This window comes from Exophiala oligosperma (genome assembly GCF_000835515.1).
Source record: "Exophiala oligosperma strain CBS 72588 unplaced genomic scaffold supercont1.2, whole genome shotgun sequence".
Taxonomy (NCBI): Eukaryota; Fungi; Ascomycota; class Eurotiomycetes; order Chaetothyriales; family Herpotrichiellaceae; genus Exophiala; species Exophiala oligosperma.
Window position 1 is genome coordinate 2,731,057 of NW_015622819.1, and position 16,562 is coordinate 2,747,618.

The window sequence follows — 16,562 nt, forward strand, 5'->3', positions numbered from 1 at the left end:
TGATTGTGTAGTAGACGTTGTCAGTAGAAGGTGTAGTCGAGTTGTGCGATCTGCATATCCGGTCCGATATCTATGTACTGTATTCGCTAAGGTGCTCACCTAATCGTAACAAGTCCATACATAATCGACGTGTCATAAGGCGGTGGAACGCGCACAACGCCGTCCTGTCTTACTTCTGGTTTTCTCTCCAGCGTAAAGCAAATTAGTCTCTGGCGCATGCACCGCACCATGTTGGCTAATGATGCATTGAGGCTCTATGGGGTTCATGGCAGGTGGTCCAAAACTACACACCAACAAAGTCCTATCGACGGTGTTCAAGAAAGCGGCGATGGGCAAGCACATGTGTGTCCTGCTCCCGCGATCTTTGGTCCGACTCGAGTTTCTGGACTAGTCGTAGCTGACGTTTGGTACGCATACTTGAACAGAGGGTTCTCATCAACCACCTCTGCCAACTGCTCGGCCGTGTACTTCTCGCTGATTGCGGCCTCCGACATGGATCTAATTGATACTTCGGATCTTCCGTGTCGGTACGTCAGTACTAAACTGCCAGTCAATCTCTTCCAGGGCGAGGTCTCGTGTTTCCGGGACAAGGAAGTAACCACAAATAACCGCCAGAGCAGCAAACGAGCCGTATATAAAGCCAAGCTTACTTCCCAAGCCAGCGTATTGGCCATCCTCCAAGTACGGGTAAGTAAAGCTTACAGCCCATCTGCATCACAGCGTCAATCTAGATGCTTTGTCGAGGGGAGACAGGAGACCTACTCTGTGACCAGTTTAATGGTGTATGCCAGACGCAACGTGTGCTCGCGTAATGCCAGCGAGGGCACCTCCGCGGCAATGAGGTACGTCAGAGGGGCCCATCCGAGGGAATAACCGAATGAGAAAACCAGAAGCATGGCGACTATGCCTCGTCGTTCTGGAAGGGTATCATGGACGTGGACGCCGAGGGCTCCCATAGCGAACAATGCTCCAACTTGCAACAATCCGCTGACGTGAATCATGGGTCTGATAAGTGGTGAGCATGGGATCTTTGCCGTCTAGTTCGACTGGCTGGAATGCTCACCTCCGTCCCAGTCTGTCACTGAGAAGTAAGCATATCAAAATCCCAATAACATTCACGGCATTATTGACCATGTTTACTGTGAATGCGTCGACACCTCCGAGGCCCTTGACGAACAGTGTGCCGTACTGAGAGGAGAACGACTGGCCGCTGGCTTGCTGGAAGAAGTTCACCACACAAGCAATCATGGTTCGCCGTAAGTGTGTACCCTTGAAAATCTCCAAGAACTTGCCCTTCTGAGGCTGTTGTGCTACTGCTGTCTCGAGTTCGTTAACTTCAGCCATCAGCTGAGCCTCGGATGTCTCTGGCTTTCGTAAGCGTTGGAGCGACTTTACGGCATCGTCATGTCGATTGCGTAGTACAAGCCACCTTGGGGACTGCGGCATTGTAAGTAGAAATATGATGCGTCAATGACCCGACGTACCTCGGGAAGGAGCCAGATCAAGCTCGCCACGATGGTGGGAATGATGAAGAAAAGGGTAAAAGGAATCCGCCAGGCCCAGTTTGTATTCAATTGAGACGTCCGCTTCGCAATGACACTGATGATCAAGCCTCCTACCTTCAACATCACTGTTAGACGGGCGGGGGCAGGGGCCAACGCCGACATTGGATCGAACCTTGATGCTCAACCAGTACAGACCAACCATGGAACCTCTGAAGCGTGGAGGTGACAATTCGGCGAGCGTGGTTGGCACCACGGCCAATTCCATCCCAAGGTAACAGTCTGAAGTGGAATTAGAACGTTGGCCCACAGCGCAATGTAAGACAGGTCAACGGACAGTGAATGGTTCGCCCAACCAGGATCTGGGCCTTTGTGTTGGACGAGAGAATGATGGCTGAGCTGAACAATGCGTAAAGGCTCATGACAAACACACACATTCGCCGACCGTATCGGTTGCTGATGACGCTACCAACGTAGACTCCTGAAGCCGATCAGTACCACACCAACCAGCATCGCCCCCAGATTGTTGATATGGAGTCAGTACCCGCTATCTGTGCCGGAGCGTGGCAACTATTCAGAAGAGACAGGAAGTACGGCTGGAGCTTCCATTTCTGAGTCTTCTTGGAGTAGATACCAAATTGCTTGTCGAATGAGTCGATGGCTTGGGCTGCAGCCATTGCTTGTACGTCAAACCCGTAGTTGAAAGAGGACATGGCGAGAAGCCCCAGAGAGAGAACCAACGTCAGAGTCAAGTCATTGTTGTGAAGGTATGAGAATTTTCTGCCGCGAGAACTTGGAGAAGAAGGTGTCGAGCGCGATGATGAACGAATGGAGGTAGTGCCCATGACTGCTGAGATCCAGACACGCCGGATAGAGTGTTTGTATGTCCGTTTTCACCAGAGGTTGAGGGGGTGCGAAGTCAAGGGAGCCACAGAGAAATACAAGATAAGATCAGGTCAGGTTGATCATATCTTATCCAAGCTTCATGAAGTGAGTAGTCCAGCTTCACTTACCATGACTCTGGCACGAAATAATGTGCGTAAATGTTCAGACGAAGCTGACGACAGCCTCGAGCAAATTTAAAAGGTTGGGATTTCCACAACTGCTTCGATCCACTTACATTTACCCGGACACTTTCGACTTGGGAGACCTTTGCCCGCCGTCAAGGCCGTTAAATATGTGCAGTATATACATTATGAGTCGAAGTCATTATTGTAGAATTTACCTCTTCTATCAATACGCTGAAAGCATCAGCTGAGTTGTCCCATTCTGCAGGTATCAGTTTATCCAGATTCGCAGGTGAGATGATGACCCACAGTGAAAAATGCTCCATATCAGTCCTGGAAATCTTGGTTTTTTTTGTTCTATCCGTCTACAGAGTTCTGTCACTGACCCGTCCCTTTTTTCCCCCTCTGTCACAGTAGATCCTTATCTTGCACACCTATCCATCTATTTTGACCTCCGTAGCGAGTGCCTCCGCCTTGGTGAGACTGTTCGGATCGAGATAAGGCCTTTCCCCGATTCCGACAACACGATTACCGAAGCGGTCTCCAAGGCCTTCGTAGTCGAATGTGGCGGCATGGAACGCACTGCGGTTGTCCCAGATTGCTGGGGTTTGACCTGTCAGTCTGTGGAACAAATGAACGAAGCAGAGGGACGCCGAGCTTACCGATGTCGTTCTCGTTTCCCCACTTGAACCGGACCTGCAGGTCATGGTTTTCCTGCAGAGTCGACCTGAACTTTTGAAGCAGTTCTTCACTTTCCTCGACGTTTAGTTCGTTGATGTATTTGGGAAAGGTACCGATGGCGAAGAGAGTCTTCCAGCCCGTGACGGGGTTGGTCCGAACGAGCGGGTGCACCGAGGACAATTCGCCGCCGACATTCGCCGGGGACCCTCGGGCCTCCTTGTACAGAGTCGCTCTGCCTGCCTTTTCGGCGGTCAAGAACCCGTCGCCAATGTACGTCGCCGTCAAGCCCTCCAGGAACTTCTGGTAGGGCTTACTGAACCGGTCAAAGATGTCGTACCCCGAGGCCCACAGCGTGTCCCCGCCGGTGGACGGCAGCTGGACCAACCTCAGACTGGTGTAGTCGGCAGGGCAAGGTTCGAATTGAATGTCGCTGTGCCAGGCAGACGCGTCGTACTTGCGATTGCTCGGGCGCTGGCGCGCGCGGTCTGGGTAGAATTTCTTGGCTGCCACGGACGAGATGGTGCTGATCTCGTGGTCAGGGACGCCGAACTCGTTGTTGCCATTGAGCATCGGGTGGATATGCAGCGTCGACGAAGTTGGACGTCCACTGAGTTCGCCCAGCCGGAGGATGAACTTCTTCTGCAAGTCATTGCTGAGATTGTCTTGTTTGCGAAAGAACACCACGCCGCGCTCGCTGACTACGGATTCCAGCGAGCAGATCTCGTCAGCCTTCGGGATCGCAAGCGACCGACCGGCCTGCCTACGACGGGGGCGCGCTGGTACTCACTGGTAATTGCCAGATCGCGAAGCAGCTGATCCGAATTGGGCGCATTCAGAAGATCGTCCACGATGTTGGCCTTGGGATACTCCCTGCCAATTGCCGGGGTGAGTTCGTCGTATGCGAACGCAGCATCTAGGACTCCGCTCTTTTTCAGCGGCTTTTCATTCCTAGGTCTAGATGTGTCTGCGTCGACCGAGTCAGTTGCCCTGATCGGTAGGGTTGCGCTGGGAGCCATATTTTCTGTTGAGGCTCTCTGACTGAAGTCTCTGTTTCTGTCTCTTGCACGAAGATGAACCTTCGGGTTCGAAGGGGAGCCCAATATATTAGGATTTGAAATGGGAATCACGTTCGGGTTCCGGCACCGCTCATAAAGCCTCTAGAACGATCACAACATTCCTGTCGGACCTGGGCGAGCACTCACCTCCATACAAAGTCGCTTATCTTGTGAGTCCACGTTGGCTCCTTGCGTATTGCGCCATTCTTGACGGAAATGACGAGAGATAAGACTCTTGACTTCTCGAGGAACCATGGCGTATCACGCAATAATGGACCTGGGAGTCGTCAATATGGAATTCGCACTTTCACGTTGAGTGGTCTCGATGTCTGCCGTATACATCAAACCAAGCCGCAACGCACAAAAAGGCACCTGATCATAATTCAGACTTCTGGACTAGAACCAAGGCTCAAATACAAATTGTTCTAGTTTTGTGCAGCTCCGTACAATATTTCTTCTACTTAGTTTCTTCTCTACAGTTCTTTCTCCACCGTTCTGAATGCTCTATGGGTTTGGCTTTATGATATGGCTTCAAGACGAATTCCTCCCACGCTCGTCCCATCCACCCGCCCACACCGAGGTAAAAAAAGTCGCCCATTGTACCCTCCATTGTACATCATCGTTTTCGCGTATATACGGACGGCTCATGGTGGCAATCATGAACCGAACCTAAAATCGAGTCTCTTATTTCCCTTGTCCGTGGTCGTCTTCAGATAGTGAATTCTCTCTTCTCGGGTCATGCTGTCCCAGATCTTGTCTCTTTTCTTGTTCTTCGCGACGTAGTAGAACTTGATTAGGATGAAAACCAGGATATTCCAGCCCAAAACCCCGAGTAGGGCTTTGTTGCCGGTGTAGTAGTATGGGGCATCGTTTTTGCGGTAGATCTGGGAGTATATGATGCTCGCGAGCTGGACGGACATGTTGTAGATCGAGGAGCCAACCGTACGGGTGCGGACGGAGCCGGCGTTGCGGGACGTCAAAGCCACGAGGATGGCGTGGATGTAGGGAGCGCCGACGAGGAGCGTAGACAGCGCCCATTTGGACCATTTCCATCCATCGAAGACCGGCGGCAAAGCCACCAGGGCGACGAGAAGGGGCAAGCACCACAGTTGGGCGATGACGCCGAGAAGAACGCGCTGGTTGATCTTTTCGGATACCCAAGTCCAGAACAGTAGTTGCACGATGAACAGAGTGTATGCCGGGATGGTGAGAAGATTGGTCTGGAAGGTGTCGAAGCCAAGAGCCTTGCAGGTGAGCGTGATGTACGCTTGTGGAGGCCCGTTGGGGATCCCCCAGGACATGCCGATGAGGTAGATTGGCCACATGTCGTAGTCTGTGAGAGCTTCCCAGATCAAGCTCAACGTCAAGCCTTGACGATTGTGCATGGTGGCCTTGCCCGGATCATCGCGGAGAACTCGTGTGACCATGATGGTCTCTTCGCGTTCGGAAAACCATCCAGCCTTGGGTCGCAAAAGACCTTTCCAGCCGTTGCGAGCCGTCTGCGTGGGCGATGGCGGCAAGTAGAGGAAGGTCAAGATGCCGATCAGGGCAGTAAAGGCGCCTTCAATCACGAAGAGATACCTCCAACCTTGGTGCAACCCACTGTGGCCCCTGAGGTGGAGGATGCCATATGCCAAAAAAGCACCGACAATCTGCGTTCCTTGATACGACGTCCAGAACCAACTGAGACGCCTGGGAAGCTCATTATTCTTGTAGAAATACGAAAGATAGAGAATCGTGTCGGGGATAAACCCTGGGACCTTGTCAGTACGGAATAGAGACCCGGCGCTGGTGAATGTTTACCTCCTTCGAGCATTCCAAGCAACCAGCGGCAAATGAAGAAGCCGGTCTTTCCGTGCATTGCGGCTTGCGACATCGCCACAGCGCTCCAGAGTATCATCTGAATAGGGATCCAGACATCCGGTCCAAGCTTTTTCCCAATGATCTGCGACGGGAGTTCCGCGAACAAGAACGAACAATAGAATATGGTCATGCCGTTGTTGTAGTCGTTCGTGTTGAGCCCGAGGTCCTCTAGACGGGGTTAGTACCTCCAGCGTTATAACCTCGTCGGCCGCGAGCTTACTGAGCATGTTATCCGAATTAGCTTGAACAATGTTGCCGCGGTCGAGTTGGAGAGCAAAGAACATGAGACAGGCTGGAAGGGCGATGAGCCAGTCAATCTGGTACCCGTGTTAGCATGATCATTCACCGAAAGACAACGGGGCCGAGGGCCATACCCGTCTGACCAGCTTCTTCTCCTCCTGGACGTCCCACGTCGCGGAAGGGTTGAAGCGGTGGGTACCTTCGAAGCCCTCTACGAACTTGTAGATATCAACGGCCTCGGGAGCAGCAAAGACATTGTGATGGTTGTCCACGGTGTTCTCGTTCAAGGAAGAGGCTTCCGAGCTTGTCGCGTAGCCGTTGTCGACTGATACATAGACAACGTCTTCGCCGAAGAGGTGGTACCACTTTTGTCGCTTGCGCGGCGTCGAGACTCCGGCGGGAGCTGCTTCAACGAGGCCTTCCTTACTGGACATCTTCGGCGACTGTTTGAGCGCACTCTGTTTGTCTCAGGTCCAGAACGGTACCAATTCTGGGACACTCTTGGCTATATACGTTGTGTTCTCTCACGTCGGCTAATGGTTCCACGTGCGTTAGCTTCTTCCAAGACGTCGAAATGGGAAAAAAGCCCTATGGTGTCCGAGAAGACAAAATTGCGTGATGGAATGGAGTTGATTGACGATAATTTTCTAGGGCAAGCAGTGAATAAGTGGTGGCATGGCGGGTCTGGACCGTCCACCATGTGCGTTCGAGTCCGGGACAACGGGCGTGTCGGGGGCATGAAGGTCTCTCATGCTGCAGAGCAGCCATGGTGCCATCGGTGGTGAGATGTGCGTGATCAGCACAGGCGTCGTGTGAAATGTATGGCGTAGTTCTGGAACGCTCCGGCTTTGCGTTTGGGAGTGTTGTTGAGGACCTGCAGGAGAATCAGTTGCTTGGCTCCCTGTAGTACGAGACGGTGTCTATCTGTGCAAGGAACCAAGTGTAACGGCTTCGTCGTGAGCCGAGAGCCGTGGAAGCTTTCGAAGCTTACGGGAGGTCGTGCTTGAGGAATCTGACAATGCTTGGGTGCTGAGAGACTGAGAGACAGCAAGGCTGGGCCCACTTCCGTCTCCGTATCCATTGGCTCCACCTCGTTCCCCATTCTGGCGATGTTGCAAGAAGCCCCTCGAATGTCGCAACTTCGCGGCCAGGACCCCGGCTACACGATAGTGATGCGCCCTGAAGATTACGATTGCGAATACTTTTAGACCTTGCGTGATTGATTGATCGATGGATAATAGACTTATCGGCCTCCTGATGACTTGTACAGTTCGGACGTTCGGAATTTCAACGCGGCACTTGAAAGGCTTGGACCTGGTGTTCAAAGCCGTCTCATATGCAAAACTCTCTACCATCGTCCCCTTGTTATCTGATTCTAGCGCATTGCGAATATCAAAGGGCCATAGTATCTGCGCAACAGTCATAACTGTATAAAAAGCCCGGGTCCGAAGCGATTAGGTTCAGCAAAGTCGCGCTCATTACGGTGGATGGCGCACGAATTGCTCAGAATCGTCGTGTCCTTTGGAAGGCGATAGTTAAGATATAAACCGTCGAACTCGTTTCTAAACAACAAAATTTGAAACGTCATATTTACAATCATCACCAACAACATGAAGGTCGGGACGATGAAGACGGTGGTGGCGGTCAACGTGAGACAATCTTGTTTTGATCGGGCAGATGCAACAATAGCACAACGGTATAGATTGAACTGCCTTTAACACCTTGACTGGTGATCACTGAGTGGCAGCTTATGTAATTGACTGATTCCTTTTACCTATCCATGTACTACCAAACGACCTACGCAAAAGAAGGCTCTCGGAGAATCTATATACTATCGACACGACCGGTGACCATTCTTACATGAACGCTACTCGGCTACTTGCACCCGTGGATCGAGTATCATTGTCGTTCTCCTCAACGAGCATTTGTTGTTCCAATCTGGATTTTCCCTCGGCGTTGTCGTTATTTTTATGTAGAGGTACCTGGCTTCGGAGTCCGACGATGCCCATGTTTCTTCTCAATGAAGCCCATCGAGTGTGGTCGACCCTTCTAAGACGTCTCAGCATGATTGGATGTGGAAGCCGGTGAATGGTTAGATCTCTCAGACCGGTTGTTGGAATGCGTCGAGAGCAAAGAGTGGTCCGTTTCATTACTGTCAGATCTCCGAGTCGCCGTTTGCACACTAGGAGAAAGACTTTCAGCGGCGGTTGCGTTATCTTTGGTGGGGCTTTTGGCCGGTGGCTTCGGTGACTTGGCTCTCGCAGAGTCCGTTGGGGACTTCGACCGACTGAGCGTACGACTCAGTGCCCGGGCAAGTTGCCTTGCTCTGGTTCTTCCTCGGCCATCACTACCAGATTTGTGACTTTTGCCGTCGGCTTTGGAAGGGTCCTCCGTTTGCCTTGCCTCGTCTGACTTTTTAGAATCTTTGTTGCCATTCGTAACAAGAGTCCGAGAGTCTTCCCCGTTGCTGCTGAGGTCGTTGTAGAAGAAAGGAGTCTCCTTCTTTCTTGGAGAACGTGAGCGAGAATTGCCATGATCATCCGTAGCTTGCAATTGTAGTTGACTTGACCATAATTCGTTGTAAGAACCGTTTTGCTTCATCAAACTGTTGTGAGTTCCAGATTCAACCACGTGTCCCTCGTGGACAACGAGGATTTGGTCGGCGTGAAGGATAGTCGACAAGCGATGCGCGATCACGAACGTGGTTTTGCCTGCACAGAGCTTACGCAGACTGCCTTGGATCTGTTTCTCCGTGATGCTGTCCACGGCGCTCGTAGCCTCATCCAACAGCAGGATATTGGCTTTTTTCAGCATTGCCCGAGCTATTGCCAATCTCTGCAACTCTCCTCCAGACAGTTTTGTTCCACGTTCACCGATTTGCTCTTGGTAACCATTCGTAAAGGTGGTGATCTTTTCATGAAGTGCAGCTGCTTTGCAAGCCTCGATAATCTCTTCGTCCGTGCATTCGAGATCAGGATATCTCATGTTCTCCATTATTGTCATGTTAAACACCACAGGAGTCTGAGGAATGACTGCGATATGTTTTCGAAAACTCTCCATGGTCACTTGCCGGATGTCTTGACCATCGACCAAAATACGGCCTTGATCAGGATCATAGAAACGAAAGAGCAATTTCAGGAGAGTGCTCTTCCCTCCTCCAGTCCGGCCAACCAAGGCAACGGTCTGTCCAGGGGCTGCACTGAAGGTAATATTGTCCGCCACTTTCCTTTGGCCGTCATAAGAGAAAGATACATTCTCAAAGTCCACAGCTCCAGCCAAGAACGTGAACGGCTTCGATTCGGGAACATCTTGAACGCGTGGCGATTTCTCCAGAAGAACCAGCAACTTTTCAGCATTAACCATCTTTTGGCCCATCCTTGAAAGACTGTATGCAAGACTATCCAGAGGGTTTGTGAGTTGAGACCAGTAGGTGACCAAAATTACAAAGTCGCCGACCTTTCGATCACTATAAGCGATCTGAAGGGCGCCAACACAGCACGCGGCCACGAAATAGACGGCCAGAAGTGAATATCGTAGTCCTCTGCTCCAACAATAGTGTACCCAAAAAGTCAAAGATGCAGCTCGCTTGGCATCTCCCTTATCCCGATACCGTTGCTTCTCATATGGCAGACGACCAAAGTGGGAGACAGTGTACCAGTTAACTGTGGACTCGGTCAGTTGGTAGTATTGGTCATGCCACGCATCCAGTGAAACTCGACTGAGTTCGCGATTCTGAGCCAGCGCTTTGAAAGTGAGCCAGTAGAAGAAAATGGTGGTTGACATGATGATGAACAACATATATGGCCCGAACATGATGGTAAGAACCACTGCCGCCGCCCCAAAGTCGATTATGGTTGGCATGAAGCTGAAAATGATATCTTTCAAGAAGTCAATCACATCCTGGCCCTGATGCATGGTCTGCCATATGATTGAAGACTTTTTCGAGTCGTGGAAATCGGCAGATAGGTTCATGATATGATCATAGGAGCATCGATTCAGGGCTATGGTCATGTCGGTGACAATCTGCCAGGAGAGATAGGTCTCTAACAGTGACAGACCAGCAGCTGAACTGCAGAACCTGAGGAAACAGTAGAGTCCAATTGCCGCCCATGGTATATGCGAACTCAGTCCACTGACAATAGCTCCCAGGCTTAAAGGAAGCACTACCATAACAATCCGCTCCACAAGACTGCTTAGAAGCATTCCACCGAGAAGTGCCTGATTTCGGTAGCCTTTAGGATACATGAAAGGGACAAAAATCTTGAAAGATGCAAGGTATTGCCATTTTGGCCGATTGCGGATCTCGAGTCTGTCCAATTCGTCCTGATCTGGCTTCTTCGGCTTGTCGGTTTCATTTGATTTCGATGGTGAATCCGGATCAGCGAGCAATGCTTGCGTCTCTTCATCAGTTCCAGTCTCTTTTCTGTTGCCGCAATATGCCATAACCACACTGGTGCAGAGAAGGGTCGCCAAGAGAATCCTGGCACTTTGTAGGACGATGCTGCCGTGACGAAAAGATTTCGAGCCATGCTCGCCCTCCACCTGAAGGGCTAGAACAACACTCTCCGAAACTAGGAGGATACCCCAAGCACCATATCGAGGATATGAGGTGCCACTGGACGTGTCCACGGTCTCTAGGAGAAGGATGCTCCAGATCAATGTGAGAAAGAGGGAGTACACTACGTCGGGATCATTTGTTGAAGCAGGATTGCTGTTACTGATCGCAATGACAGTCTGCACACCAGTTGACAGAACTGCGAGACCACAAAGCACAAGTTGGACTTTGCGCATGCGTCCCCCGATAGACCAGTGAGGTTTGAATGAAGCATAGCAAACGGCGACAACATGGTAGCTGAAAGACACGATTATGGCAAGACCTCGTATCGCGTTAAGCTTGTCGGACAAATGAGACATGATAAAACACAAATCAAACGAAGTAGGTCGCACTCGATGTGTTTGATGGAGAGAATCCGAGAATTTAAGGAAGAGATGCGGCTCATATAGGGCTGAATACTGGCTTTGTTGTTGCCTGGAGCGCAAGGCTCAAATCCACACATCGCAAGGGAGGCCTGAAGTTGGGGTCATATGAAAAGGCATACAGCTGAAACCGGTGAATGTGTACTGCTTCTGGCTCGAGGATGACTTGGTGACTCAAAGATCAAAAGTACTCGGTGGATGTCGTGTCTTATAGCCTGGTTTATGAAGCGAGAATTATTTGGACTGGCTGTTGTTTGTTCCTGCCCCGGAGTCTCTCCGAAAACAAGGGGATCATCGATCCATAATAAGGCAAGCGCAGGTACGGAACTTTGGTTCGGTCGCAATCCTTCGAGGCTGAGACAGTGCATATATGTCCCCTCGAAGGTGAAATTGGGCTAGACCTGAGACAATGGCACAGTCGGCAAAGTAATAGGTGACCGATACGAGGCACCCCTGTCTGTAAAGATTTCAAGCTGAATATCGGATATCCGCCATTTTACAGCTGGCAAGTCGATTCGATCGCGATGATGGTGCATGGTAAAAATGTGCTAAAACCACGCGAGTGCGTTTTACCTGAATGGATATGAAGCTGACGGTCGACAAACGTCCCAATTCGCTCCACAGGCATTGTCACAGATCATTGCAAATCGTTTGAAGGGCAGTGTTGCACAACGTCTCTGGAACAAGACCACGGCATGACATCCATCATGAGGAGTCAATACAACAGATCCTAGCCAGAGTCTTCAGCCACGGCCCAAATTGAGGGCTCGTACCAAAGGCATTTGAGAGCTTGCATGGGTGGCACTGCCAAAAAAGGGTCCGACGGCTGCACGACTGACTTCACGGAAAAGGCCTCCGACAACAGCTTCTTGAAGGTCCGATCCTGTCTGTTTAAAGTCGGGGTATGCATTCAGTTCGAGGAGCCAAACGTTTGCATCTGCGTCGACCAGAAAATCAACACCAAAAACTTCAAAGGCATTAGGCAATGCCTGGAAATGTACCATCTGCTCCCGGGCAGCCGCCTCGAAGACTTCACCAGTAACGTCGCAAATCTGCTGGAATACCCTTTCTTTCCAATCAGATCGCATGTTAGGTGATTCGAGGTGCCAGAAGCGGTGGACAGAGGAGCTCTTGGTCTCTTCGTCCTGGAAACAGGTATTTGTCAAGTGTTGTGCGAGGTCCAGAATGTCTTCATCTGCGCTGTGGCCTGGAGATTGATATGGCTTGGCTGCGAATAAGGCCAACATTTCTCTATACACAAAGACCTTGAGCGCGTCAACTGCCAATACGTATGCACGGATATGAAATTTCCGATTGCCGTACGCTTCCAGCAGCAGAGGTGGGTCGATGTAGGGTTGAGCTATAAAGTGTCTGAGTTGAGATGTCATGGCGTGATCCTGGTTCGAGACATCTCGTTGGTCCTCAGTGATATCTTCGGCCTGATGGTCAACAGTTTCAGCTTCCTCGTCGAGCTCAGAGTCGGATTCCTCCCAATCTTCGAAAATGGCCTGGAGTTCTTCGAAGCTGGAAAATAGTCTGATGCCATTCCCACCATCGCTCATACCAGGCTTCAAAATCCACCAGTCTTTCGATTCTGTGGATGTTGTCCGCTCATTTTCAGCCATGCTCTCATTCAGGTCCCAGGCATCCACCAAAGCTTCGTCTAGAAACTCTGCATAATCTAGTTCGAAATGGACACAGGGACGGAAATGTTTGGCCAGGACACTATCCGGATTCTTGACGAGCCAGGTGGACACGGTGTTTGAAAGGTAGTGTTTGCGAATGAGGGCCTTCCTGATCACGTACGCACAAACCTGTGAGCTCCTTGCGTGTTGCATCGCATGCTCAAAGTCCAAAGACTCGTATGCGGTGACTTGTAACACGGGCATCGTGGCACTCTGCAATTCGCCCATTGAGGAAATCTGCTGTATCGAGAGGCCCTCCAGGGAGCGAAGACCTTCAAGGATCAACGGTTGCACGTACGGATCCGGGTAGTCAACCACTGCATAAATAGTCTTGGGGGATGGTTCTTGTGTCAAATTCGATGATTTATTATGATCCCTTTTGAATCATGTTCAGTCAGAAACTCCCTTCCTCTCATGCCCAGTAGATAGATAGGCACTCGACCTGGCTGGACCGGCGCAAAACTCACTCACAGCTTAATTTCCCCTGTGTAGTGAGGCAAGTGCCAGAAGTTGGCCACCAGCGGCGTGACGGTTATGTTCCCCTGCAACACCTCCCATCCGTCTCCCTTTTGGGCGTCGGACACGGCTTTCCGCACGTCCTGGAAATTGGGCGCCCATTTGAACCTGCGGTGCAATCTTCGGGGGGGCAGCGCTTCCGCGTGGCCCTCTCCCCCCTCCCGGATGAATTGTTCGTCGGCGTTGGGGTCGTGGTCGTCCTCCTCCGGGGGCAACTCCTCAAAGGAGCTGCCCGTGAGCCACCGGTTCTGCAGCATCTCGGTGTACACGATCTTGTTCCGTCCGACGTCCTCCCGGAGGGGGACGTTGATGCTGTAGAGGTGCACGTCGTCGGGCCACTCGCCGACCAGCTTCTCCATCAATCGCGTGCTCAGTTCCGACGCCGCGCGGATGACGTCCGGGTCGTGCTCCCTCGAGTCAAAGGCGTAGGACAGGGCGACGCTCCTCGCCCCGCTCATGGCGCCCTCCATCGCCCCGCCTATCGTCCCGCTGGACAGGGCGAAGACGGCGGTGGTGTTGCGGCCGTAGTTGGGCCCGCTGACCACGAGGTCGACGGGACCTCGCTCCTTGAAGAAGTGGTGGAGGCCGATCTGCACGCAGCTCGCCGGGGTGCCGTCCATCAGGACCCACTCCTCGCCCCCGTCGTCGAACGGCCGATCGGAAGTGACGCCGTCGTCCTCGTGGAGAGTTCCCGGGCGGAAATACGTCGGGGTCAAGGTCTGGCCGACGATGTGCGCCTTGCCGATCCACGACCTCTGCACATGGGGCAGGACCACCGATACGGTGTGGCCGGCCTTTTGGAGGGTGTCGATCAGTGAATGGACGTATGGTGACGACTGATTCGACGGAGGGCCATCGTCGTTGACAACCTGATCAAATCGTCAGTAGACGTTCTCAAGAGTCGTCATCACGTGCATGGCTCACGAGTATATGCATGTCTAACGGACCGACTATGAAACAAAGACAAGGAAAATCTAGGAGCAAGGTCTACGCCTCTTGTGCAATTTCTAGGGACAGATTGATCGAGAGGAATCGAACCCGTGAACTTTGGTCGAAGCAAATGATTCTTTTCCTCGGCCCCTAAGAAAGACTTGGCATGGAGTCATGGTGGTTTATGTAAGCATCAATCACGTGCGGCCTGTGCCTCCCAATATTGCTTCCAATCCTCCGTAACATGGACCAGTGTTGTGAATCAAGTCAATGATAATGCTGCTGGTTGTTTGGATTGTTTACAGGATGGTGCCCGCGGACTCCTTTGTCATTTCCCGCAATTGACGTCCGCGGCCCTGCACGGAGGTAATGGTTTCTCTGAGATGGGATGGTTCTCAAATGGAAATATACTTGGGTCTGCTCTTCAGTATAGAAAAGGAGGTTTCGGATACTCATTTTTGTCTCACGAAAAGAACTATAGATTATAGCTCGAGTTCAGAGACTCTGTTCAGTTTGGATGGGGGTTACCACCCATTAAAGTCATTTAGACAAGTGGGCTCAAGAGAAATACTTATCTATTCCATCATCGATGTCAGACCCCATCAATCTCACAGTCTGTCTCAAAGAGGAGTTACCAATACCTCCAGACATCTGACTCGATCGACACGGTATTGCCTGTACTCGTAGGATAGGGGAGTACTCGATTGTGCCAGTATCCATATGGCTTATCGGGTGGGCTTATCGCTCGCTTACATCATTTGGGTTCTGTCGCCTTTGACATGTGAAAATTCAAGGCAAAAAGAATTAATCGACTGTCTGGTGGTCAGCAGACTTTGAAATACGATTGATCTGTTATCTGTAAGTTTGATCTATTAGAAAATACGTCAAGGTGCATTCTCAAGCTGAACGGCAACAATCATGCTCGATGCTACTACATACAATAAAGACTTCAAATCCCAGACACAGGCAGCAACCAAACCCAACTTGTCCCTCAACTCAATCCTGTGCTCATGTCTTCGTGTAGGGCACTCATGGCTGCGGAAGGGACCCAGATTGGTCCATCATGGCAGCTCATGAGCAAATAGAAATGATAACAATTGTGCTTCGTTTAATTTGTCTCGCCCGGGTTCGCCTCGTATCGGGGCATATCGAGGCATCCACCACCTTGACTTTCAAATTCTATCAACCAAGAAGGATATTTCCCGTACCACTGCACATCATCAGGCGGCAACGACTCGACCCTCTATTTCGACGTCGACTTGTCCTGGGCGACAACCTCCTTGGCCTCCTCCTTCTTCTGCTGCAAGAAGTTGCTGATCCACTTGAGGACGTCGCTGGTCAGGACGAGACCGGTGGTGACGACCGCCTTGCCACCGGCCACGACTCCCTCACCGCCACACTTCTTGTATTCGTCGCTGTAGGTCTTGAACGCCCAGTCCTTGGTGTTGTTCGCGGTGTCGAGAGGCCAGTGGATGTACGTGACCAACGTATCTTGAATCTCCTTGGTCTCGGACTTGACAAGGGGGACGCGCTCGTCGAACTTGCTCAAGAACTTGTCACCCAACTCGTCCGCCTTGGCCACGTACGGCTTCGCATAGGACGCGGGGGTTTGAAAGTATGGCAGGGTAGGCTTGACGAATTTCGTGTAGCCGGCGTTGGTGAGGTCGATGGACTTGGCTCCGTAAGGGTTCTCCTTGATCGTCTTGATCGAGTCGGACACTAGAGGATAGGATTGGAGGTGCTGTAGGAAGAGCGCAAGACAAGAGGGTCAGCGGTCACTCGCACACCCCCACACTCATGATGCGCTTCAACGGGGGAGATGGTCGAGATAGACTTACAGAGAGGATGGCAGAGTGAGGAAGGTCACCGTTCACGGTAGCTTCACCCATTGTGTCGGTTTGTTTAGTGCGATGTCAAACAGAGGTGTCAAAAGGTGTGCTGCTGGAAAATGTGTGGTAGGTAGGTAAGTAAGGTAGTCTGGCCTAATTGTTCCTAGGAGAGAGGGAAAGAAACATGAGAGAGCAGCGGGAAGGAGCTTTGCTGAGACATTTTTTGTTGAGAGATGGATGGTTCCAAGGCATGGATCAGGGTCAAGGCTCAGGTAGG

General features: G+C 51.4%; 7 protein-coding genes across 13 annotated transcripts; all 7 read right to left on the reverse strand.

Annotated features, from left to right (window-relative positions):
* Positions 1–12: 12 nt before the first annotated feature.
* On the reverse strand, positions 13–2,479 carry PV06_02403. 6 transcript variants are annotated; one of them, XM_016403082.1, is made up of 6 exons: positions 2,047–2,479; positions 1,840–1,983; positions 1,485–1,784; positions 1,064–1,437; positions 763–1,005; positions 13–709 (listed from the first exon to the last, which is right to left on the reverse strand). In XM_016403082.1, the coding sequence occupies exons 3-6, from the start codon at positions 1,665–1,667 to the stop codon at positions 499–501; spliced, it is 1,011 nt and encodes a 336-aa protein (XP_016266979.1). In that variant the 5' UTR covers positions 1,668–1,784; positions 1,840–1,983; positions 2,047–2,479; the 3' UTR covers positions 13–498. The 6 variants fall into 6 exon arrangements, with proteins under 6 accessions (XP_016266979.1, XP_016266975.1, XP_016266980.1 ...); XM_016403078.1 differs by having other exon boundaries at positions 1,485–1,619; positions 1,678–1,784; positions 1,840–2,479; XM_016403083.1 differs by having other exon boundaries at positions 1,064–1,784.
* A 136-nt stretch (positions 2,480–2,615) lies between these two features.
* On the reverse strand, positions 2,616–4,408 carry PV06_02404 (uncharacterized protein). Its single transcript, XM_016403084.1, has 3 exons — positions 3,978–4,408; positions 3,172–3,888; positions 2,616–3,110 (listed from the first exon to the last, which is right to left on the reverse strand). The coding sequence occupies exons 1-3, from the start codon at positions 4,204–4,206 to the stop codon at positions 2,944–2,946; spliced, it is 1,113 nt and encodes a 370-aa protein (XP_016266981.1). The 5' UTR covers positions 4,207–4,408; the 3' UTR covers positions 2,616–2,943.
* A 245-nt stretch (positions 4,409–4,653) lies between these two features.
* PV06_02405 lies at positions 4,654–7,773 on the reverse strand. 2 transcript variants are annotated; one of them, XM_016403085.1, is made up of 4 exons: positions 6,483–7,773; positions 6,329–6,425; positions 6,049–6,276; positions 4,654–5,998 (listed from the first exon to the last, which is right to left on the reverse strand). In XM_016403085.1, exons 1-4 carry the CDS (start codon positions 6,780–6,782, stop codon positions 4,902–4,904), a joined length of 1,722 nt encoding a protein of 573 aa, XP_016266982.1. In that variant the 5' UTR covers positions 6,783–7,773; the 3' UTR covers positions 4,654–4,901. The 2 variants fall into 2 exon arrangements, with proteins under 2 accessions (XP_016266982.1, XP_016266983.1); XM_016403086.1 differs by having other exon boundaries at positions 6,049–6,425.
* Positions 7,774–8,397: 624 nt separating this feature from the next.
* On the reverse strand, positions 8,398–11,262 carry PV06_02406 (uncharacterized protein; the record flags this gene model as incomplete). Its single annotated transcript, XM_016403087.1, has 1 exon — positions 8,398–11,262. The coding sequence occupies one exon, from the start codon at positions 11,260–11,262 to the stop codon at positions 8,398–8,400; it is 2,865 nt and encodes a 954-aa protein (XP_016266984.1).
* An 806-nt stretch (positions 11,263–12,068) lies between these two features.
* On the reverse strand, positions 12,069–13,214 carry PV06_02407 (uncharacterized protein; the record flags this gene model as incomplete). Its single annotated transcript, XM_016403088.1, has 1 exon — positions 12,069–13,214. The coding sequence occupies one exon, from the start codon at positions 13,212–13,214 to the stop codon at positions 12,069–12,071; it is 1,146 nt and encodes a 381-aa protein (XP_016266985.1).
* Positions 13,215–13,477: 263 nt separating this feature from the next.
* On the reverse strand, positions 13,478–14,462 carry PV06_02408 (5'/3'-nucleotidase SurE; the record flags this gene model as incomplete). The annotated part of the gene is made up of 2 exons (XM_016403089.1): positions 13,478–14,395; positions 14,451–14,462. The coding sequence occupies 2 exons, from the start codon at positions 14,460–14,462 to the stop codon at positions 13,478–13,480; spliced, it is 930 nt and encodes a 309-aa protein (XP_016266986.1).
* A 1,237-nt stretch (positions 14,463–15,699) lies between these two features.
* On the reverse strand, positions 15,700–16,345 carry PV06_02409 (uncharacterized protein; the record flags this gene model as incomplete). Its single annotated transcript, XM_016403090.1, has 2 exons — positions 15,700–16,197; positions 16,295–16,345. The coding sequence occupies 2 exons, from the start codon at positions 16,343–16,345 to the stop codon at positions 15,700–15,702; spliced, it is 549 nt and encodes a 182-aa protein (XP_016266987.1).
* Positions 16,346–16,562: the final 217 nt, after the last annotated feature.

What these genes read in the sequence shown, in the direction of transcription:
- PV06_02404 (XM_016403084.1), bottom strand. Translation starts at nt 4,206, where the DNA reads ATGGCTCCCAGCGCAACCCTACCGATCAGGGCAACTGACTCGGTCGAC. An exon ending in TCGCGATCTGGCAATTACCA is followed by an intron (nt 3,889 to 3,977) that starts GTGAGTACCAGC and finishes TGGAATCCGTAG; the next exon opens with TCAGCGAGCGCGGCGTGGTG. An exon ending in GGGAAACGAGAACGACATCG is followed by an intron (nt 3,111 to 3,171) that starts GTAAGCTCGGCG and finishes GTCAAACCCCAG; the next exon opens with CAATCTGGGACAACCGCAGT.
- PV06_02403 (XM_016403078.1), bottom strand. Translation starts at nt 1,939, where the DNA reads ATGTGTGTGTTTGTCATGAGCCTTTACGCATTGTTCAGCTCAGCCATC. An exon ending in TGTACTGGTTGAGCATCAAG is followed by an intron (nt 1,620 to 1,677) that starts GTTCGATCCAAT and finishes GTGATGTTGAAG; the next exon opens with GTAGGAGGCTTGATCATCAG. An exon ending in TGATCTGGCTCCTTCCCGAG is followed by an intron (nt 1,438 to 1,484) that starts GTACGTCGGGTC and finishes ACAATGCCGCAG; the next exon opens with TCCCCAAGGTGGCTTGTACT.
- PV06_02405 (XM_016403085.1), bottom strand. Translation starts at nt 6,782, where the DNA reads ATGTCCAGTAAGGAAGGCCTCGTTGAAGCAGCTCCCGCCGGAGTCTCG. An exon ending in TAATTCGGATAACATGCTCA is followed by an intron (nt 6,277 to 6,328) that starts GTAAGCTCGCGG and finishes AACCCCGTCTAG; the next exon opens with AGGACCTCGGGCTCAACACG. An exon ending in GCTTGGAATGCTCGAAGGAG is followed by an intron (nt 5,999 to 6,048) that starts GTAAACATTCAC and finishes ACAAGGTCCCAG; the next exon opens with GGTTTATCCCCGACACGATT.